General features: G+C 49.4%; 2 protein-coding genes across 2 annotated transcripts in view; both read left to right on the forward strand.

The window, feature by feature from the left end:
* The first annotated feature begins 294 nt into the window (after positions 1 to 294).
* On the forward strand, positions 295 to 16,872 carry LOC128582423 (scavenger receptor cysteine-rich domain-containing protein SCART1-like). Its single transcript, XM_053586333.1, has 12 exons — positions 295 to 428; positions 720 to 2,004; positions 2,527 to 2,841; positions 11,821 to 12,126; positions 12,242 to 12,559; positions 12,657 to 12,971; positions 13,049 to 13,363; positions 13,822 to 13,887; positions 13,962 to 14,276; positions 15,355 to 15,492; positions 16,019 to 16,225; positions 16,713 to 16,872. The coding sequence occupies exons 2-12, from the start codon at positions 1,701 to 1,703 to the stop codon at positions 16,787 to 16,789; spliced, it is 2,676 nt and encodes an 891-aa protein (XP_053442308.1). The 5' UTR covers positions 295 to 428; positions 720 to 1,700; the 3' UTR covers positions 16,790 to 16,872.
* Positions 16,873 to 19,545: 2,673 nt separating this feature from the next.
* The window catches only part of LOC128582422 (scavenger receptor cysteine-rich domain-containing protein SCART1-like), a 34,055-nt gene continuing 30,148 nt past the window's right edge, over positions 19,546 to 23,452 (forward strand). Inside the window, exons 1-4 of the mRNA XM_053586332.1 lie at positions 19,546 to 19,612; positions 20,094 to 20,417; positions 21,475 to 21,786; positions 22,414 to 22,728. Coding sequence (XP_053442307.1) covers positions 19,546 to 19,612; positions 20,094 to 20,417; positions 21,475 to 21,786; positions 22,414 to 22,728 — 1,018 coding nt within the window. The remainder of the gene's footprint in view (positions 19,613 to 20,093; positions 20,418 to 21,474; positions 21,787 to 22,413; positions 22,729 to 23,452) is intronic.

The raw sequence follows: 23,452 nt of genomic DNA on the forward strand, positions 1-23,452 counted from the left end.
TCATTTGTATAAGGCAGAGAAAGCCCATCCCTTTCTTGCCAGCCCTGGTCTCAGCACCATGGCCACGAGGGCCTTGCTGAGAATGGGCTCCTGGTTGGTCTCTGTTGCATCTGGGACTGTGTCAGGCACCAGCTGCAGAAGCTCAGCCAGCCTCACTACACACCCACTGCTGGTGCTGTATGGCCTCAGGCACAGGTGACAGATGGTGGCTCTGATATGGGGGGAGGCAGTGAGGGCACTGAGGGGGGGAGGCTTCCTTCTCAGAAAGTGTCACATCAAGTCGGAGTCCACCTGCTCAGGGACAGAACTCATGTGCCTGCCCCAAGACTGCCAGCCTGGGGCACCACAGCAGCAGATGCAACCAGGCATGGCATTGTGCTCACTGGGACTGTGGCCCCTGCTTATGGTCTGCTGGACCCTCCCTCCTGGTGAGTGTGTGCTACTGTCCACAGGGCCCTAGTGGGTCAGAGTCCCCTGGTGTGCAGGACATTTTGGGGAGGAGGGAAGGGGATGACACAACACAGGACACACCTAGTTACCAGTTTCTTTGTGCACATTTTTGCCAACTTTTACTTCTTTGAAGAAACCGTTTTGATGCCATCAAAATGCAGAGCATTAATGGTATGGGAATTTGAGATAAAGGTGGGAATTTTGATTGAAAGTGAAAGTTCTGAATTCTCAGAATCTTCTTTCACCATCCTTTGTTCTTGTCCCTCAAGGCCTGGTTGGGGAGGAGTCCCTGAGTCTCCTGGGTGGTGGAAACCGCTGCGAGGGCCTCTTGCAGGTGCAGTACCTGGGCCAGCAGGGCCCTGTGTGTGGGGACTACTGGGGCATGGGAGAGGCATCAGTGACCTGCAGACAGCTTGGCTGTGGCCCTGCACTATCAGCCTCCAAGTATGTTCTGAGGCCCCAAGAGATAGGGCCTCCCTGGCTGGACAGTGCCCACTGCCAGGGTGAGGAAGCTTCTCTCTGGGAGTGCTCCCTGGGGGCGTGGGGGCCGCTGAGCAGCTGTGAGTGCCAGTGTGTGGCAGTGATAACTTGCTCAGGTAGGTAAGATGGAGACCCTGAGCCCCTCCAGTCCCTGGATCTCCATCCTCAGGCTGTGGACGCATCGAGGCAAGCCCGCAGGGTAGGAGGGAGGGTCTGGCTCAGATGTGAATGCCTGCCCCTTTTGGAGCTTGGGTTCCTCACGGTTCCTTTTTGCTGCAGGACAACACAGCAAGGGGTCTTCTCTGCTTTTTGGGAAACTGGTTCTGGCTTCCCTGCCTGTCTCCCAGCCTGGACCCCCTTCCTGTTCACTTTAATGTTGGTCTCTAGGTTTCTAAACTCAGCTATCCAAGCTGTGCTTTCCTTTGTCTCCCTCCATCATCAGGGCCACCTCAGGAAACTCCTTGGGGTCCCCCCACACCCTAGCTGTGCAGAAAGCACAGTATTGTCACAATGCAAGTTACCTATCTGGGTGCTCATGGCAGTGGCTCCTGTGTGCCACTCTCTGTGCCCTGCTATGACCCAGAAATCCTAGGAGGAACAGCTCTAGCGCCCCGGAGCACCTATGGGGAAGTCAGGCACAGGGTGGATAAACTGTGAGGGTCCCGTGGAGGCTGAGTCAGGCTGAGGCTGTCAGAATTGAATCCCTGAACATGTGCCAAGGGTGAGGATTCCAAGAGCCAGATTTCTTCTCTGTGCCAACAGATGGTACCATGCAACAAGTCAGATTGGGCGGTGGTGGCAGCCCCTGTGCTGGGGTCCCTGAAGTGGTGAATCCAGCTGGCTCTGTCCTAAGGTGTGACTTGCACAAGGAAGAGGCCAGTGTCTTCTGCAGACAGATGGGGTGTGGCTCTGCTTTACAATGGTCCACAGCTCACCACAGAGGGGACCCTGGGGACAAGGGGCAGAAGTTGGTGACCTGCCAGGGAACGGAGTCCCTCATCTTCAACTGCAAGATGAACCTAAACTTTCTAGAGCAGTGTGACCTCCCAGTGTACACACATGTGGTGTGCTCAGGTAGGGACACCCTGCCATTTCTGCAGGCCTCAGTTTTCTCACATGAACACAAGGAATAATGGCATCTACCCCTGTGTAGCCCCAGTGTGAGCGGAAGTTTCCCTCCTCAGTGTGGGGGTTGAGGGGGGGCGTCCACATGCTTCTGCATTCTCACCATGCAGTGGTCCAGGAAAGGTCTGAACTGTGTCCTGTTGGGGCCTGTGGTCTTGGCTGTTCTGCTCAAGGCTCCCATCTAGCCTGGGGTGGGGGTGGGGGTCGTGAGGGAGGGGGCTGGGCTCATGTACCCCTGGCAAACTTCCCAGGGGACCTGTGTCTCCCCAGAGGGCAGGGGCGAAGTGAGTTTTGCTGTCAGGTGAGGACCCCAGGGAGATGCTGACTGGTGGGAGGGGCCTCGCTCCCAGTCCAGGGGCTGGGGGTGGCCAGGGAGTCCTGTGACCTCTTGCAGAGATCCTCCCTTGTAGCCCAGAGGCTGGCAGGGAGACGGTCCTGCTGTGGTCTCTCCAGTCCAGCATCTGCCCCCAGGACACACCGAGGCGCGGCTGGCTGGCGGCGAGCACCCCTGCTCTGGGCGCCTGGAGGTGAAGCGGGGCCTGACCTGGGGCACCGTATGCGACGCAGACCTGGACCTGGCCACAGCTCACGTGGTGTGTCGAGAGCTGCGGTGTGGGGCGGCCATGTCCACGCCCGGGGGCGCCCGCTTTGGCCGCGGCTCCGGGCTTGTGTGGACAGAGGCCTTCCGCTGTGTGGGCAACGAATCTTTGCTGTTCCACTGCCCGCGAGGTCCTGGGAGCCAGTGCGGGCACAGTCGGGACGCCGGGCTCACGTGCTCAGGGGAAAGTAAGTCTCCCGCAGGCTCCAGGGGGCCCTGGACTGCGATGTGGGATCCAGGGCGGAGGGTCGGTGGGCGGTCGGGCGGGACAGAACTCAGGTCCGAGTCCAGCCCAATCGCCGCCATCCCCTGAATGGAAACGCGGGCAGACTCTCCTCCTGCGGCTGCAGGGAGTGCACAGGGTCCGGGGCTCAGGGCCTCTAGGGGAGCTCAGGAACCAGCAGGCACAGGCACACGTGTTCATTCCCACAAATCAAAGGCTCTAATTTAAACGCTCCTTCCTACTTTTTATTTTCCCTTTTCATTTTTACTGCGACAAAAATCACAACATAAATTCATCATTTTAGCCATTTTAAGTGTTAAATTCAGTAGTATTTATCTAGTACGTTCACAACCTACATTCTTTATGTGGTTCTAGAACATTTTTTATCACTCCCAAAGGAAACCGGTAACAAGTAGGCAGTTACTATTTCCCCGACCGCCCGCCCCGCCCCACCCAATCTTCTGCACAGACTCCCTGGACTTTCCTACTCTGGACATTTCATATACATGGAGTCATACCACGTGTGTCCGTTTGTGTCTAGCCACATTATGATCTGCAAAAGTTTTCTTGAATTCTGTAGGTTGTCTTTTTACTTTCTTGACAATGTCTGTGATATGTAAAAGTTTTTGACTTTGATTAAGCATGACTTATCCTTCTTTTGTAGATTGTGCTTTTAGTGTCCTATCCAAAAAACCATGGCCAAATCCAAGGTCATGAAGAGTTTTCTTCTAAGAGTTTTATAAAATAGCTCTTATATTTGGGTCTTTGATCCATTTTGAGTTAATTTTTGTATATGCTGGAGGGAAGGGACCAGCTGCATTCTTTTGCATGTGCACATCCACTTTCTCCTGCACCATTTTTTTCTTTCTCCAATGAGTGGTAATGGTACTTTTTTTTTTTTTTTTCAAAAATGAATTGACCATATGGTTATGGGTTTATTTCTGGACTTTCAATTCTGTTCCATTGATCTATATGGCTATACTTAATGCTGTACCACACAGTTTTGATTACTGTAGTTTTGTAGTAAGTTTTGAAATCAGAAAGTGTGAAATCAACAAAGTCCTCTAAGTTTGTTCTTTTTATATGATTTAGGCCATTCTATATGAATTTGAGGATCATTTTTTTTTTATTTCTTAATAAAAAGCTGTTGGTATTGTGATAGGAATGGCATTGATCACTTTGGGTGGTGTAGCCATCTCAACAATGTTGTCTTTCAGTCTTTGAATATGAGATATCTTTCTCTTTATTTGAGTCTTACTTAAATTCTTTTAGCAATGTTTTGTGGTTTCAGTTGAACAAAGATTGTGCTTCCTTAGGTGTATTTATTCCTATGCATTTTATTTTATTGTTTGATGCTATTGTAAATAAAATTTTTCTTAATTTCTGTTTTGGTTTGTTCAATGCTAGTGTATAGAAATAAACTATCATATAAATAACTGATATCTGTGCATTGATACTGTATTCTGCAACTTTGTGGAATCACTTGCTAGCTCTAATAATTTATTTGTGGATTCTTTTTTTTTTTTAAGACAGAGTTTTACTATGCCTCCCTTGGTAGAGTGCAGTGGTATCACAGCTCACAGCAACCTCCAACTCTTGGACATAAGCAATTCTCTTGCCTCAGCCTCTCAAGTAGCTGGGACTACAGGCACCTCTCACAATGCTGGGTTATTTTTTTGTTGTATTTGTATAGCTGACCCAGGGCTAGGTTTGCACTGACCACCCTTGGTGTATGTGGCTGATGCCGTAACTATTTGTGGATTCTTTAGGACTTTCTATATATTCATACCATCTGCAAATCGAGATAGTTTTACTACTTCCTTTCTAATCTGGATGCCTATTTTTCTTTTCTTATCTAGTTGCTCTGCTTAGAACTTCTGACACAATATTGAGTAGAAATGGTGGCAGTGGGCATCCTTATCTTCTTCCTGATCTTAGGGAAAAAGGATTCAGACTTTTTTGAGTATGCTGTTAACTGCAGGTTTTTGGTAAATGTCCTTTAAACATGTTAACAAGGTTCTCTTGTATTCCTAATTTTCTGAGTTTTTTAATCATGAGAGGATATGCATTTAAGTCCAATGCTTTTTTCTGCATCAATTGAGAATAATATTGTTCTCTTTCTTCATCTTATTAATGTGGTGTATTGCATTGATTGATTCTTATATGTCGAATCACCCTGGTATTTCTGAGATAAATCCTACTTGGTCATGGTGTATAATTCTTTTACTGTGCTATAGCTTTCTGTTTGCATGTATTTTTGGAAGATTTTTGCATCAATATTTTTCAGGGATTTTGCCCTATAGTTTTTCTGTGATGTCTTTGTCTGGCTTTGTTATCAGGGCAACACTTTGTTATCAGGGCAACACTTACCTCATATAAATGAATAGGAATGAATGGCCATTCCTATTTTGGGAGAGATTTTGAGAAGGATTAGTATTAATGCTTCTTTAAATGCTTGGTAGAATTCATCAGTGAAAAATTCTGGCCCCCTGACCTTTCATTGTCAGGATTATTTTGGGGGGGAGCTACTTTAACTATTTTTTTTACTCTCTATTTCACAGGGTATACACATTTTTATTTTTATTTTTATTAAATCATAGCTGTGTACATTAGTATGATCACGGGGCACCATACATTGATTTTGGTTGTAACCAAAGTGGAAATTAACTTTCAAAAAGAACCACTGTCTTGGGGACATCAATAGATTGAAAAGGATGTAAGCTCTTTGAGGGCAAAACTCTAGCCATCTTGTGTCTGCTTACACATCTCCTTGCCTCTTCCCAGCATGGCATGGAACACAGTTATTCAGAAAGTGTTTTCTTTTTTTTTTTTCCATGGGGCATCATACACTCAATTCATAGACCATTTGACACATTTTCATCACAATGGTTAACATAGCCTTCCTGGCATTATCTCAGTTACTGTGCCAAGACATTTACATTCTACATTTACCAAATTTTGCAAATACCCCTGTAAGATGCACCACAGGTATAATCCCACCCCCACCTCCCTTTCCCACTTCCCCCTATTGTTAGGTTGTAACTGGGTTATAGCTTTCATGTGAAAGCCCCAAATTAGTTTCTTAGCAGGGCTGAGTACATTGGGTACTTTTTCTTCCATTCTGGAGATACTTTACTAAGAAGAATATGTTCCAGCTCCAATATCCGTAAATCTATAAATGTAATTCAGCACATAAACAAATTAAAAAACAAAGACCATATGATTCTCTCAATCGATGCAGAAAAAGCTTTTGATAATATCCAGCATCCCTTCATGATCAGAACACTCAAGAAAATTGGTCTAGAAGGGACTTTTCTTAAACTGATAGAGGCCATCTACAGCAAACCCACAGCCAATATCATATTGAATGGAGTTAAATTGGAATCATTTCCACTCAGATCAGGAACCAGACAAGGCTGCCCATTGTCTCCATTGCTTTTTAACATTGTAATGGAAGTTTTAGCCACCGCAATTAGGGAAGAAACGGCGATCAAGGGTATCCATATAGGGTCAGAAGAGATCAAACTTTCGCTCTTCGCAGATGATATGATTGTGTATCTGGAAAACACTAGGGACTCTACTACAAAACTCCTAGAAGTGATCAAGGAATACAGCAGCGTCTCAGGTTACAAAATCAACATCCATAAATCGGTAGCCTTTATATACACCAACAATAGTCAAGTTGAAAAAGCAGTTAAGGACTCTATCCCATTCACAGTAGTGCCAAAGAAGATGAAATATTTGGGAATTTACCTAACAAAAGATGTGAAAGATCTCTATAAAGTCAGGATGTTTTTGATCATTGATTTAATCTCTCCACTTCTTATAAGTCTGTTCAGATGATCTATTTCTTATGGAGTCAGTTTTGGTAGTTTATGTCTTTCCAAAGATTATTCATTTCATCTGTATTATCTAGTTGGTTGGCATGTAATTGTTCATAGTATTCTCACTATATATATATATATATATATATATATATATGTTTCTGTAAGACCAATAGTAATGTTCCCACTTTTATTTCTAATTTTAATAAATTGAATCTTTCATTTTTTTCTTAGTTTTTACCTAAAGAATTGTCATTTATAAATTTTTTTTAAGGAACCATTTTAAACTTTCATTGGTTCTATGCCTTTTTTATTCTCTATGTTGCTTATTTCTGCTATAATGCTTATATTTCTGTGCTTCTAATATCTTTGGGTTTAGTTTGCTCTTATTTATTCTGGTTCCTTGAGATATAAAGTTAGGTTAGTGATTTGAGTTCATTCTTCTTTTTTCTTTTTCTTTCTCTCCTTCCTTTCTGTCTCTCTCTCTGTCTTATCTGGTTGCTCTGGCTAGAACTTTTGACACAATATTGAATAGAATAGAGTTGCTCACAGCAACCTCAAACTTCTGGGTTCAAGTGCTCCTCCTGCCTCAGCCTCCTGAGTAGCTGGGACTATAGGCACCCATCACAACTTCCAGGTAGTTTTTTCTATTTTTAGTAGAGACAGGGTCTCACTCTTACTGAAGCTGGTCTTGAACTCCTGCACTTGAGCAATCCACTTACCTCGGTCTTTCAGAGTGCTAGGATTACAGCGTGAGCCACCTTGTCTGGCCTTCATTCTTTTTTCATGTAGGTGTTTTCCATTACACATTTCCTTCTGAGCTCTGCATTCATTTAATTCCACAATTTTGGTATGTTATATTTTTATTTTCATTCATCTCAAAATATTTTGTAATTTCCTTTGTGATTTCTTCTTTGGCTCATTGGTTGTTTAAGAGTTGTTTTTAAAATTATACACGCTTGGAACTTTCCTTTTTTCCTTCTGTTATTGATTTCTAGTTTCATTCCATTGTGGTCAGAAAAGATATTTTGCATGAACTAAGAAGAAGGTAACTGATGACTCCATACTGAACCTCTGAGTCAAAGCATTCTGTGGTACACAAGCTCTTACCTGACAATGGGAATGTTACCTTTTTTGCATTATTATTATTATTGCTCAATATTTTATTGCAGCAATTGTCTGATTTCTTTTCTAAATCTATTTATCTTCGTTCGTTCTTTTTTTTTTTTTTTTTTTGGTTTTTGGCCAGGGCTAGGTTTGAACCCGCCACCTCTGGCATATGGGACCGGTGCCCTACTCCTTGAGCCACAGGCACCGCCCTCTTCGTTTGTTCTTTACGAGGTTTTTGTTTCTAGTCCTTATCTTAAACATTGTTATTGTTACTAAATTTTAAGCCTTTTTAATTTTGTTAAGGCAAAAAGTGGAAACCAAATAAACACATGTATATGTATAGAGAAAATAAAAAAAGATTTTAAAAAGATATTTTGCATGATTTAAGTGTTTTAAAATTTATTCAGACTTGTTCTGTGGCCTAGCATATAGCCTATCCTTGTGGAATTTTATCCATGCATTCCTGGAAGAACGCATATTCTGCTGATGGATTTTCTGTATGTGTCTGTTAAGTTTGTTGGTTTACAGTGGTGATCCAGTTTTCTGTCTCCTGATTGGTATTCTGTCAGATATTCTGTCCATTACTGAAAGTGAGATATCTAAGCCTCTGACTGTCATTATGGAAGTGTCCACTTATTCTATCAATTTCAACAATTTTTACTTCATATACAGTGCTATATTTCAAGACTCTATGGTTTCATATGTGTTTTAAATTATTATTAATTTTTCATGAATTGACCCTTCCTTCCATCAATATATAATCACCTTTTTTGGGTCTCAATATTTTTACTTATAGTCTTTTTCGGTTACTCTTTGTATTACTTTTTCTTGTTCTTTGTCCACCCTTTGGTTAATTTGCAATCCATTACTATCTTTTTTATCCTTTATCTTTCAATCTATTTGTGTCTTTGGATCTAAAGTGAGTCTGTTGTGACATTATATAATTAGATTATTGAAAAAAATCCTTCTGCCCCTCTCTCTGCCTTGTGGTTGGAAAGTTTAATCAATTCACATTCAAAGTACTTCTGTATGTCTTATACATATCTTTTTGTCACTCATTTCCTCCTTTATTGCATGTGTTTAATTGATTGTTTTCTGGTGTACCATTTTATTTTCTATTTATTTCCTTTTCAGTATATCTTAAAATTATTTTCTTAGAGTTACCTTGGGAATTACAATTAACATCTTAAATTTATAACAATCTGGTTTGAATTAATACCAATTTAGCTTCAAAAATTCAAAATACACAAAAATTCTGCTCCTATGTAGCTCCATATCCCTTTTTATGTTGTTACCAGAAATTACATATTTATATGTTGTATGCCTTTTAATATAGATTTATGCATTTGTCTTTTAAACCATAGAGGGGAGAAAGAAGTTATATTCCTCAAACAAAATAAAACTGGCATTCATATTTACTTATGTAGTTATCTTTACCAGTGTTCTTTATTTCTTCATATGGCTTCAAGTTGCTAAGTTACTATCCAGTGCTCTCTCATTTCGACTGGAAAGACTTGCTTTAAGTATTTCCTGTAGGGCAGGTCTACTAGCAATAAACTCCCTCAAATTCTGTCTGAGAATGTCTTAATTTTCCTTCATTTTTAAGTGTAGTATAGCTGTCCTTCAATTCTTGTTTGACTTTATTTTCTTTTTGGCTCTCAGAACTTTGAATATATTATCTCACTTCTGGCTGCATAATTTTGGATGAGAAATTGGCTTTCAATCTTATTGAGAATCCCTAGTATGCGACAAATCACTACTTTGTTGCTTTTAATACTCTGTCTTTTCACATTTGATTATAATGTATTTCTTTTTTAAACTTCTCTAATATTTTTCAATTTAGCAATAGTTTTAGCTTAATCTTTTTATTATTTATTTTTTAAATTGACAAAAATTATATATATTTAAGATATAGGACGTCATGTTTTGTTATTTATATACATTACGGAATGGATAATCAAATGCTTATAATCAAACATTACTTCACATATTTATTTGTAATGAGAATGCTTAAAATCTACTCCCTTAGCATTTTTCAAGAATGCAATATGTTATTATTAACTATAGTCACCATATTGTATAATAGATTTCTTGAACTTACTCCTCCTGTCTGATCAAGATTTTGTGTCTTTTGAACAATATCGCTCCAATCCCTTCCCAGCCCCTCTACAGCTCACCCCAGGAAGCAGCTGGTAACCATCACTCTACTTTCTCCTTCTATGAGTTTGATTGACTTTTTTCGATTCCATGTATGTGAAATCATGGAGTATTTGCATTTCTGTGCCTGGCTTCTTTCATTTAACATAATGTTAAGTTTATCCATGTTGTCACTAATTATAAGATTTCTGTTTCTTTTTAAGGCTAAATAGAATTATATTAGATACTATAAATATGTATATATATTTGTGTGTTTGTGTGTGTGTGTGTAATATTTTCTTTACCTGTTCATACCTTGATGGACAATTAGGTTGCATTGGCTAGGATGAATAGCTCTTCAGTAAACATGAGTGCAGATAACTCTTCAATATACTCACTTAATTTCCTTTGAATACACCTGTATACCTAGTGATTATAATGCATTTCAATATGATTATCTCCACAAATTGAATCAGATCAGGTTCTTACAGTTAGGCTTTCCCCTCAATTCCACGTTAAGAACCAGGTGCATTAGCGCCTGAGTTCTGGGGAGTGAGATCTGAGATATTGTTCTGCTCCCCAGAGCTCTGGCTGGATAAAGGAAGTGGGTCATGGGGGAGCACATGCAGCTCTCCCTGGGGTCACTCCTTGCTTCTTGAACAAACATTCAGCAACCTCCTCTTCCTCTGCGTTCCTCTCTGTTGGAGACATTCCAGAACGCTGGCAAAGGATATTTTGATTCAGGCATTGAATCAAATCTGAGATTTGAGCATTGCATCAAATCTGGGAAGTTTTGGCATTATTTCTTCAAATGTTCTCTCTGTCCCTTTCTCTCCTCTGCTTTCAGGACTTGGTATGCTTGATGGTGTTCTACAAATCTGAGGCTCTATTAAATTTTCTTTATTTTTTCTTTCTGTTCCTCAGACTGGATAATCTTGATTGACATATTTTCAAGTTCCTTGATTGTTCCTTTTTTGAACCCCTTGAGAAAAATTTCAGTGTCAGATATTGTGCTTTTCAGCTCCAGAGCTTCTTTTGGCTCTTTCATTTTGAAATTCTTGTCCTTTTATTGATATTGTATCTGGCGAGATATGGTTGTCCTGGCATCCATTAGTTCACTGACCATGGTTTCCTTTAGCTCTTTGAGCATATTTGAGACAGCTGACTTGATGCTTTCCTCTAGTAAGTCAGACAAGTGGGCTCCTTTGGGGCTGGTTTTGATTGTTTTTCTGCTCTGTGAATAGCTGTACCTTTTTGGGTTTGGTGTTTGCTTCATATTTTAAAACATAAAACTGGAAAATTTGAACATTATAGTGTAGCAACTTTGGAAATCAGGATTCTCCCCATCAAGGCTTGTAGTTACCGTACTTAATTGTTCAGCAGCTTCACTAAACTCTTTGTCCTGTGGCCTTGGGAGTCTCTGCTCAGTTAGCATACTTACTGGTCAGCCAGCATTCTGAAAGAGATAGCTCTTCCTGACTAGAGGAGCATATTATTCTCCCAGGCTTTGTGCATCAATTCTGTGTTGGGTCCCTCCCCCATTGCTTAGCCAGGTGTGTAAACTCTGTCTTGGCAATGCACTGCCTGCTTGTGTGGGACCCATATTTGGCAACTTCTTTCCGTTAGAGCCCCTGTTGTGTTTGCTTACATTCCAGAAAACTGACAAAGTTGATCGAGAGGGTTTTCCCAATGCTTTAGTGGAGGGATGAATGTTGGTGCTCCCCAGCCCAATTTTGGTGACATCACTGGGCGGTGCTGTTTTCTTGCCGGTTTCTGACCTCCCAAGGCTGGGGTGTGGGCTGTGTTTGGCATCAAAAACAAGCACAGCATGTCTGAGGGTCTGGGAACCACACTGCCTGCACCTTCTCCCCCAGAGTTTCGGCTGGTCAACGGCAGCAGCAGCTGTGAGGGCCGCGTGGAACTCCAGGTGGAGGGAGCCTGGGCACCCCTCTGTGCTGCCCACTGGGACTTGGCTGATGCCACCGTGCTCTGCCACCAGCTCAAGTGTGGCAATGCCGTGGCCACGCCGGGAGGAGGCCATTTTGGGGATGGGGATGCTCCCATCTGGCCTGACGTATTTCACTGTGAGGGGACAGAACCCCATTTGTTCAGCTGCCCAGCAAGCACTCTGGGGGCCCCTGCCTGTGCCCCAGGAAACTCGGCTTCCACAGTCTGTTCAGGTGGGTACGGCCTCAAGGCTGTGAGGCAAAGGGTGAGATGAGACTGGACGGGTTCTTCCTGGGGTGGTGGTCAGTCCCCCGATGCGCTGCGGCCCCAGCATGTACCCCTCAGCAGGTCTCCCCCACGCCCTGAGGCTGAGGGATGGTCAGAGCCACTGTGATGGGCGCGTGGAGGTCTCCCTGAATGGCACGTGGGGCCGAGTCCTGGATGATGCGTGGGATGTGCGCGGCGCACGCGTAGTGTGCGGGCAGATCCGGTGCGGAGCCGCCGAGCGAGCCTATGACGCGCCGGCTCCTGGGAGCCGGGCTATCCCTGTGGGGCTGAGCCGCGTGCGCTGTCTGGGCAGCGAGACGTGCCTGGGCCAGTGCAACCTGTCTGTGTCCCTGCGGGAGACCGCGGGGACTTCGCGGGACGCGGGCGTCGTGTGTTCCGGTGAGTGTGGAACCCCATATCTCACCCTCACCTTCACCCTCTCCACCCCCTCCACTCGCCCCCGGGCCGGGCAACCCTGAAGTCGGTCTCTCTGCAGGGAGCCTCCGGGTGCGGCTAGCCGCAGGGCCGGGCCGCTGTGCTGGGCGCGTGGAGGTGTTCCACCGGGGAGCGTGGGGTACCGTGTGTGATGATGCCTGGGACCTGCGCGACGCGCACGTGGTCTGCAGGCAGCTGAGCTGCGGCCGCGCCCTCAGCGCCCCGGGGGCGGCCCATTTTGGGGCCGGCGCGGGGCTCATCTGGCTGGATGAACTGGGATGCCAGGGCCAAGAGTCTGCCCTGTGGCAGTGCCCATCGGGGGCCTGGGGCCAGCACGACTGCGGGCACAAGGAGGACGCTGGGGTCTTCTGTTCAGGTCGGTGCGGCCCGTCCACCCTGTCGTCCCCACCCACACCAAGAGCTGGGCTTGCTGACTGCCCTCTCTGTCCGCAGAGTTCACGGATGTGAGGCTACGGAACCACAGCGGACCGTGTGCAGGGCGGCTGGAAGTTTTCTACAACGGGACCTGGGGTGGGGTCTGCCAGACCCTGAATGCAGCCTCCCTGGGGCTCCTGTGTGAGCATCTGGGCTGTGGGTCCCAAGGCCAGCTGCTGGCTGGGGCAGGGAGCTGGCCTGGCCCCGAGGCTCGCTGGCTGGCCTCCATTCAGTGCAGGGACAGGCATGATCGGTCCGTGTGGCAGTGCCCGTCAGCCCCCTGGGACCCGGATTCCTGCTCTAGCGGAGAGGAAGCGTGGGTCCTGTGTGCAGGTGAGTGGGGCTTATGTGTGCGGGTGGGGGCTGGCTGAGGGCCCTCCCACCTGGTTGGCTGCAGGGCCCTTTTCCAGAGGGAGGAAGCATCAGCCTTCCCTTTACCACATGGGTGGTGGTGGTCCCGTCCGTGCCCTGAGGCTCTCAGCTGAGTGGGGATCATCCGGAATCACCTCAGACTCCTAGCTCTCCCCGGTGGGGAAGCAGGACGTCGGGGCTTCCTGGGCGTCCTCGGGGGGTGGGGGGGACTGCGCAGGGAACGTCCCCCACCTCACCCCTCGCAGGTAGTAGTAGTAGTCAGCCTGTGTGGTGTCCCTTGCTTAAAGGGAGAGCGTTCTTCTTTAGCAAGCAGAAATCCTCTATTTGGGAGAAAGAAAGAATAAAGAAAAGAAAAACGTTTGAGAAACTGTAAGCCGCCAGGCTCGCAAATAAAGAATGGGTCCTATTTTTGTAAACAGAAAAGGCAGAAGTTCCGCAGGACCTTGGAGAGAGCCTGAACTGCTCATCCACACTCAGCTGCCCAGGTAGCCCCCTGTCCTCCCTGTCCTCGTCCCCATCCCGGTCTGGTGCTGGCAGTGACCGTAGCCCCCTTCTCCAGAGGAGGGAGCGCTGCGTGTGCGCGGGGGCTCGGACAGCTGCTCTGGGCGCGTGGAGCTTTGGCACGCGGACTCCTGGGGCTCGGTGTGCGACGACTCTTGGGACCTGGCGGACGCGGAGGTCGTGTGCCGGCAGCTGGGCTGTGGTCCGGCTGTGAATGCGCTGTGGGGGGCCGCCTTTGGCTCTGGCTCGGGACCCGTGTGGCTGGATGAGGTGGGGTGCCGGGGCAGCGAGGTGTCCCTGAGTGAGTGCCAGGCTGAGCCGTGGGGACATGGAGACTGCACGCACAAGGAGGATGCGGCTGTACGTTGCTCTGGTGAGTGTGGTTATGGGGTGCCCACTACAATCCCTTTGAGTGACGTGTACCCCTCCTGACTGCCCAGTACCCTCAGCGATGCTATGGATACACAGCTACAGTGTCCAAGGGGCGTCAGCTTACCAGAGCTAATCCCTACCCCAGCCACCTGAGATATGACCCCACAGAAGTAGCTATGTGGGACTTAAGGCCCTCTTCCCTACACAGATTCCCCACGCTAGGGAACAGGGAAGGAAGGAGAATGGCCCAAGGCTTTTCCTGTGTGGTGCTGTGTAGTGGCCCTGGCAAGGCTGCCTCAGCCAGTCCTGTGGGCTCAGGCTGAGTGGAGCCGTGTGGCTGCTCTGGACACCCAGGTGAGGGTCTGTGCTGCTCAGTGTGGAGGAATCCTCCACAGCCTGGCATTTAGGTCCTACATTTACCTGTAAGTGACTTGGGGACCACAGTGCTGCCGCCAAGGGGTAGGTGGCTCTTTCTCAAGTTCCACACCTCCTGTGTGGCTGTGACCCAGAGGAGCCAGCTCTGACCATTGTGAGGAGGACACCCCCTTCTTCGGTGAAAAACTCTCCTTCCTTCCTTATTCCCCCATTTGTTTTGGGAACAGGGGCCATAGGTCCCACATAGCCACTTCTGTGGGGTCTTACTTGCCCTTGGTGGCTGGGGGTGGGAGTTGGCTCTGGTAAGCTGTGGCCTCTTGGACATTGTAGTTCTGTATCCAAAGTGCAGATGAGCACAGTGGGCAGTCAGGACAATAAGAGACAGCTGTGCCCTGGGTGCCCTCCTGTCCCCTCTCCCTGGGCCCAGATACTTGGAGTTTCTTCCCTGAGTCCTCCACTTGCACCCTCCTCCTGTGCCTACTGCCTGGGTCTACACACCTGGTTTGTCCCACCTGGGCCCTCTACCTGGTCCGATTGGTCCCTCTCTCTGGGAGAGGAGCAGCCTGTCCAGGCAGCACAGAGGCCAGTTTCCTTGAGTGCCCCACCCCTCCCTGGGAGGCTGAGGGCCTCAGACCCAGGGTCACAATGCCCCAGGCAGCGCAGGGACACAGGCAGCCCTGCTTCTCACTGTGTGCCCCCCACAGCCCCTCCTTTGGCCCCTCCACCTGCCCCTGAGGCCTGGGCCCTGCTGGAGACTGCCTGCCTGGTCCTTGGTGTCCTCCTGGGACTGGTCTCCCTGTTCCTGGGAACTCAGTGGTGCCGCTGCAGAGCAGCCTGCCAGGGTAGGTGGCTGTGGCTAGGTGTGGTCAGCACGGGCTTGGGATGGGGAGGCTGTGGGGAGGAGGGGGAGGATTCTTTGTGTGACTCCAGCCATCACAGGCCCTGCCTGTCCTCGTCACTGCCCATGGCAAGTGCTCAGTGACTCTCTGTGGAGCCACGAGCTTTGGAGACCCGAGGACCCTGAGTTTCATTCTTGCTTTGCTCCCAGGATGGGCACAGTGAAGAAAATACACACTTCCAGGGCTGCCTGGCCTGAGAACAGGTTTAAGGGATCCCCTGATCCCTGTGAGGGATGTACAGTGGGTGCTCTCCCTGGTGTGTTCAGGGGTAGCGACCAACAAGGCCTAGCCCAAGGTTTGAGGCTCCTGGTGCTTGGGAATCTGCATCCCAGTTCAGGGGTCTTTGTTTCTGTGGGGTCTGTTGGCACAGGGGTTGGGGGTTTTGGCACTCCCGAGAGAGCAGAGGGGCCAGGCAGAATGGGCTTAGACTGCAGGAGCATTTGTCCTAGGTCTGGTGTGGGCTTTGCAGGTTGTAGAATGTCGGGGCACCCATCTTGTGAGGGCGTCTATGAGGACATCGGAGCCATGCCCCCGGGGGAGAAGGCTGAAGGGCCCGCAGCACCCACAGACCAGGTCCTGGAGGAGGAGTATGACGATGCGGGAGAGCCAGAGCCTGAGCCTGAGGACCAGGACCGCCCCCGGGAGGAGGCAGTGGGGGTGCTGCTGAGCTGGACCGGTGTGCACCTGTGCGCCCTGGCATCCTCTGTGCTGTGGCTGCTGTACTGCGCCTGTGTGGGGGGCTCTGCTCTACCTAGCGCCTACATTTAAAGCCCTGAGAGCTGCTTCTCCTGTGTAGTGACTCTCACTCCCGTCTCAGCCCTGCGGCGTGGGGATATTTGCTGTCTCCTCAAAGCTGTTTGTTGGGATGGCTTCTCCCCTGGGTCGATGTGGAGTCTGGAGGTGGCAGGTCTTTTATTTGGGTTTCTTTAGGTGTGCAGTGTCCGCCTAGCACCTTGATCCCACTCGCTGTGAGGGAGGGGCCTGAGCAGACAGTGGGGGGAGGACTCAAGTGTGAGAAACAACCTCACTCTCACTGCGCCATGTGCCCACCCTTGTCCCGCTGCAGCTGGCTTGGCTTGGCTTTGCAGCCAGAAACCAGGAGCTGAGAACTGGGCTCTGAGAAATTGCTGAGGATCCCATTGGGTGTCTCCCTTTACACGCAGGTTGGGTTTCTCGCCAGTGGGGTCCTGAAGCTCAGGCTGGGATGGAAGACCACAGTGGGCCCTGCCCCAGGACATGATGATCCTAAGCTGACCTTGTGTGGGGGGAGTGGGATATACCCAGGAGGCTGGGGTTTCACTGTCCTCATTGTTCACACAGCTGTTATTAAACTCCCTTTGAACTCATTCGCTGGTCCTTATTTTACTGCAGGGACACTGATCAGAAGCTACCATGGCCCAGGTTCTCTTCTGTCCCCTCTCTCTTCTGTACCCTTATGTACCTCCCATTGGAAAATGGACCCTCATGGTGTCCTCAGAGTCTAAGGGGGCTTTGTGTGCTTTCAGTCCATCCCCTGTACTCAGGTTTGGTTAGCTGTGGGGTGGAAGGAGAGGATAGGGGTCTTCCCATGAGGCAGCCCCTTGGACTATTCCTATTTCTTGATCCTGCCCTTCTAGTCTGAGGGGTCCTGCTGGCTGCTCTCTAATGTTCCAACCTGAGAACATGTCCTTTGTAGGTACAGAAAATGCATTAGTGGGAGTGGTGGGTTTGTTGCTCAGCTGGAGGGTTGACACTGGAATCTGTGTTGTTTCTGGCTGTTCTGGTGGCATACCCCCACCACCCTCTCTGACTGGCCACCCAGGTCCCCAACCAGGACTCTCCCAGCCATGACCAGACCTGACCTGATGTCCCCTCTGATGTCAGTAACCTAGTAAGAACCAAGTTTAACCATTCACCTGTCCCTCCTCTATCAGTTCTGTCCAGTGATACTGTCCTCTGACCTTCCTCCAGGTTTGCCCTGCCATGTGCCAAGCTATCACTGATACTGGCCCCATGAGCGATGTGGACCCAATCTCTACTCTTAGTATCTTCCACCCCTTCTCTTGTCCTCCATGCCCTGGGTTGGAAGGGAACCCTGCTCTGTCCACTTGCCCTGTGCATGTAGATGGACTGGAGACGCCTCCTTTGGACAAGAAGCCCCATGAGGGTGACAGGGCAATATCTAGAGAGGCTGGACAGGGCCTCTGCAGAGAACTGCAGTGCTGGGGACATGTGACCAGGTTCTGGGGTGCAGTTGGAGCATCTCCCAACAGAGGCTTGGGGGAGTATGGAGGAGCACACTTTGCTCTCTGGCCTCAGGAGTTGGCCAGCCTGACTGGACTCTGTGCAAGGGGTGTCCCTTGGGCCCAGGTTAGGGTGGAGGGTATGGATGGGACCCTGAGCAAGAGTGGGAGGGAGAGGTCTGATAACGTGTATGCAGGGGGAATTCCCAGGTATAAGACAAGTGACATGGCAGGAAGTGGATGGGGTCTGAGCGTGAGGTGCAGAGAGGACCCTGGGGGTATAGAGTGAGGGTATCAGCACTGTCATCAGAAGAAGGGGACTCCCAACCCCAGGGGTCAGTGTGACCTGTGGTCTCCACCCCTTGTGTTGGCCCAGATTGTCCCATTTATTCCACTGTGTCCAACCCAGCAGTGGGTACAATTTCTTTACAGTGATCACAGTCACAAGGGCCTTGCTTTTGCCGGCAGAACTGCAGGGGCTCTGGCAGGTTTTGCCCCCAAATCTGAGGTGTGGGCTTCTGATCTGCACCTACCAGCTCCCTGTTAAGTCCCCTGCCATACCTGGGGCACCCCAGGGCTGTGTGCCAAGCCTGTTTGAGTCCTTACCTCATTTGGAGGCTGCTTAGGTACCTTGAAAGTCAGTGCACAGGGGGGTCCCATTGCTTCTAGGTGGGCTGCAGTGTGCCAGGAATGGGGCTGCTGCACAGACTGCCATGTGTGTAGCTCTTTGGTTTTCTCTGGAAACCCATTTCCTTTGAATATTCCTTTTCTCCTACATAGAGATCTGAAGATCTGAGCTGATCTCTCCTAAACTGGTTCTTTGGAAAATCTATTGGAAATTAACATTTATTAAATTTTGCTGCTTCCAAAAAATACACGTGTATTATTGTAAATTCAAAAACTCATAGAACCAAGAAAGAAAATGGACACCTACCCATCTTTCTATTCCTCAGAAATAAACACTTCACCATCTTGGCTTATACCCATTGGGAACTTTTCTTTGCACAAATGTCCAGATATTAGTGTGGCATACAATAATGTCTCATAATGTGCATTCTGTGTCCTGTGTAATTTCCAATTAAAATATGTAGCTGACACATTGGCCCAGGTGCACACCCTCCTTGGTTTAACCCTCTTGCTGCATTTGACTCACAGGGAGGTGTGCACCATTTCTGAACGCTATCCTGTTTTCCTGAAAATAAGACATCCTCCGAAAATAAGACCTACTTACAGGAAAGATAAGACGTCCCCTGAAAATAAGACCTAGCGCATCTTTAGGAGCACACCTTAAAATAAGACACTGTCTTATTTTTTGGGAAACAGGGTAGTCATAGGGAATTCCAGTTTTCAGTATTTTAATCAGATCGCTGAAGTCTCTCTGTTCACACAGAGCATGGAAAGGTCTTAGGTCTTCAGCCACACCTTTTGTGTGAGACAGAAAAGTGCATCATTTTCCTGCCAACCCCGGTCTCAGCACCATGGCCATCAGGGCCTTGCTGAGAATGGGCTCCTGGTCGGTCTTTGTCACATCCGGGGCTGCGTAAGGCACCAGCTGCAGGAAGCTCAGCCGGCCTCACCACACACCCACTGCTGGTGCTGTCTGGCCTCAGGCACCGTGGCAAGGGAGGAGTGAGGGGAGGCACTGAGGGCACTGATAGGCTTCCTTCTCAGAAAGTGTCACATCAAGTCAGAGGCCATCGACTCAGGGACAGAACTCACGTGCCTGCCCCAAGACTGCCAGCCTGGGGCACCACGGCATCAGATGCAACCAGGCATGGCATTGTGCTCACTGGGGCTGTGGCCCCTGCTTGTGGCCTGCTGGACACTCTTTCCTGGTGAGTGTGTGCTGTTGTCCATAGGAACCTGGGGGTCAGAGCCCAGAATGTTTTGGGGAGGAGATAGGGGGATGACACGACAATGGTCTCCTCTCAACAATGGTTTCCTAGCAGGAATCCTGGGAGGCTCAGCTGGGCCCCCAAGGGTTGGTGTATCCTCTGCATGGCTCATTAGCAGGTGGAATGACCAGAGGTGTTTCTTTGTGGGCCAGCACCATGTTTGAGAAAGGCTTAAAGTCTAACTCTTTTGAGTTTCCACAGAAAATGGACCTTAGTCCATTTTTGTTAACATTTTCTTCATTTTTGTGGATATTTAACCTTGTTAACATCATTGATAATATCAAAACAAAATGTGAGAAAACTTGGGAAAAATCAAGATTATGGGCACAAAGATGGAAGTTAGATTTCTAATTGTTGATGATTCTGGACAGAAAACACTCAAGGGTACCTTTGCCACGGAGGCCCTTCCTGTGTTCTTCTTTGGCAGGTAGCGTGGGCCAGTCCCTGGCCCTGCTGCGGGGTGGAAACCGCTGTGAGGGCCTCCTGCAGGTGCAGCTCCTGGGCCGGCAGGGCCCGGTTTGCGGGGACCGCTGGGGCCTGGGTGAGGCTTCTGTGATCTGCAGGCAGCTGGGCTGTGGCCGCGCCCTCGTTACCCCCACGTATGTGGTGTGGCCCCAGGAAGCCCAGCAGTCCTTGCTGCAGGGCTTGCGGTGCCAGGGCATGGAGGCCTCACTCTGGGAGTGCTCCCTGGGGATGTGGGGGCCGCTGCAGGGCTGTGCGTGTGAGTGCATTGGGGCCGTGCACTGCTCAGGTAGGATGGTCGGAGCTGCTGCCTCCAGCCTGCAACCCTTTCCCCACCATGACTTCTACCTCTGGGGGAGGAAGAATGCTGACTCTCTTGGGGTGTCTGTGAACTCCAGGGCTGTGACCCAGCATGGGGCCCCTCCAAAGGCCAGGGCAGCCCAAGTGAGGAACATGGCATATGTCTACGCCACCCCTGGCAGGGACCCTGGCTGGAGCCCAGCCTTTTGGGTTCTGCTGGCTCCTTGAGACCATCAAGTGTTATGCCCAGTGGTGACCACAGGACCTTCTGGAGTAAAATGTCTTGCCTTCCTTCCCTGAGAGGCCAGCATGAGCAGAGGCACCCAGGGAGGTGTAGAGCAAGATATGTCCTCCTGGCCCTCGTCTCAGGCCTCTAGGCCACTCTGTCCATGGGTTCTCCCTGATCAGGACCTACTCAGAAGCCTGAACTTAAGGGTTTACCCCCAGATTTCAGTGCCCTTGTCTTGTCCAGGCTCTGGCTGGGACCACACCATTCCCCCTGCATCAAATTGTTGTTGGAAAGCAGGGGCTCGAAGTGGTGCATTTGAGAGATGGATGATGGGTATTTGTATGGGCCAGGAGAAAGGCCTCATGGTACTTGAGAGCTCTGGAGTGGTAGGTACCAGACAGATGTACCCTGTGCAGAGGCCACCACAGGCATGGCCTGGGGACCTGGGAAATCAGCCTGCATGAGCCCTTCAGAAAAGAGCAGATGGCTAGTTTTCAACCTGTACACTCTCCACCTGAGGGACCCTCCCCATGGGCTGAAGCACTAGAAACCAGGGGGTATGGAGTTGGTTCTGCCGCCCATATGGAGCCCCCACTGGGCACAGTGGGGAGAAGGGGCCCAGTGTGGGCAGCATATAGTTATTGGCTGCCCCCTTCAGGATCCAGGACCCATAGGAAGGGCCTCTGCTGTGGACCTCCACCTGGCCCCCTCCCACCAAAGACCACTACCTCAGAGCTCCAGAGCCCATGTGTTTGGGGTGGGAGGGCCTTACCCAAGAGGAAACCAGGTGGGAGCAGTGCTGGCCCTCTGTATGCAGGTGGGCGGCTAGCATCCTTGGGGCTGAGTGGTGGAGGAAGCCCCTGTGCAGGGACCCCTGTGATCCAGGTAGCAGAAGGCCCTGTGATAAGGTGTGGCTTGCACCAGAAGGAAGCCAGCGTCTTCTGCAGAAGGCTGGGGTGTGGTCCAGCACTACAGGCCACCAGACCTCACCTCACAGGGAAGGCTGGAAGGCCAGAGTTGAAAGTTGTGACCTGCAAGGGACCAGAGTCCAACATCTTCAACTGCAGGTTCAACCTGAACCTCCTAGACCAGTGTGAGCTCCCAACAGATACAGCGGTGGTATGCTCAGGTAGGGATACCCCTGCCCAGGGGTCTCCAAGATGGGAGGTGACTACTCAGGATATCTCTAGGGACTGAAGAGGACTTCCCCACCACTTCCCCACTGCTTCTGGCAGACACCTGCTGCCATGCACCCAGACTGCACCCCAGTCCTGGGGAAGGAGAGGGACTGGGAGCCTGCCCTAGGAGACTCTGGTGGCCACTGGTGGCCCTAGGGTCATCTGAGGAGATGGCCGACTCCAATACCAGCTCCTCCGACAGGGCTCTAATTGGATTGGCCCCAAGTGTAGCTAGGTTCTGGGCTTTAAAATGACCAGGTGATTAAAGTTGCTTGGCAGGTGTGAGGCCCAAGCCTGGAGGTGGGTGCAGAGGCACAGATGTGGGGGCCTCAGGCCCTGGAAGTAGAGGTTCTCATCTCCCCAGAGGCCAAGGGCTGAGTTGAGCTTTGCCGTTAGAATCTGTGTGGGACCAAGATCTCAGGGACATGCAGAGTGGTGGGAGAGGCCTCGCTCCCAGTCCAGGGGCTAGGGGTGGCCAGGGAATCCTGTGACCTCTTGTAGGGATCCTCCCCTGCAGCCCAGAGGCTGGCAGGGAGCCGGTCCTGCTGTGGTCTCTCCAGTCCAGCATCTGCCCCCAGGACACACCGAGGCCCGGCTGGCTGGCGGCGAGCACCCCTGCTCTGGGCGCCTGGAGGTGAAGCGGGGCCTGACCTGGGGCACCGTATGCGACGCAGACCTGGATCTGGCCACAGCTCACGTGGTGTGTCGAGAGCTGCGGTGTGGGGCGGCCATGTCCACGCCCAGGGGCGCCCGCTTTGGCCGCGGCTCCGGGCTTGTGTGGACAGAGGCCTTCCGCTGTGTGGGCAACGAGTCTTTGCTGTTCCACTGCCCGCGAGGTCCTGGGAGCCAGTGCGGGCACAGTCGGGACGCCGGGCTCACGTGCTCAGGGGAAAGTAAGTCTCCCGCAGGCTCCAGGGGGCCCTGGACTGCGGTGTGGGATCCGGGGCAGGAGGGTCGGTGGGCGGTCGGGCGGGACAGAACTCAGGGCTGAGTCCAGCCCAATCCCTGCCATCCCCTGAATGGAGACGCGGGCAGACTCTCCTCCTGCGGCTGCAGGGAGTGCACAGGGTCCGGGGCTCAGAGCGCTGCTGGTCCTGCCCTTCTCGCTTCAGCATGTGTTTGTTCGCCATTTGTCAATTATCTTTGGAGAAATCCCTTCAAGTACTCGACCCATTTTAGAAATAGGTTATTGTTGTGTAATTGTCCTAGATCCGAACTAACATATGATTTGCAGATATTCTATGTTTTTTCACTTTCCCAAAAGTTTGTTTTGATGTACAGAATTTTTAAAATTTGATGAAGTCTTATTAATCTGTTTATTTCCCTTTTGTTTCTGGAGATTTTACTGTCACAAGAAAGAATCCATTCTCTAATCCAAGGTCATGAAGATTACTCCTATGACTTTTATATTTTTAGTTCTTACACTGATCTTTGATCAATTTTGAGTTAAGCTTTATACATGTTGTAAGAAAGGGTCCTACCTCATCCTTTGTATGTGGATATCCAGTTGTCCATTTGTTTAGGATGCTATTCTTTCCCTGTTTTTTTCTGCTCATTTATTTATTTTTAATTTTTTTACTAGGGGATACCATTGATTTTGTAACATGGATACCTTTT

The sequence above is a fragment of the Nycticebus coucang genome, chromosome 3, assembly GCF_027406575.1.
Source record: "Nycticebus coucang isolate mNycCou1 chromosome 3, mNycCou1.pri, whole genome shotgun sequence".
NCBI lineage: Eukaryota > Metazoa > Chordata > Mammalia > Primates > Lorisidae > Nycticebus > Nycticebus coucang.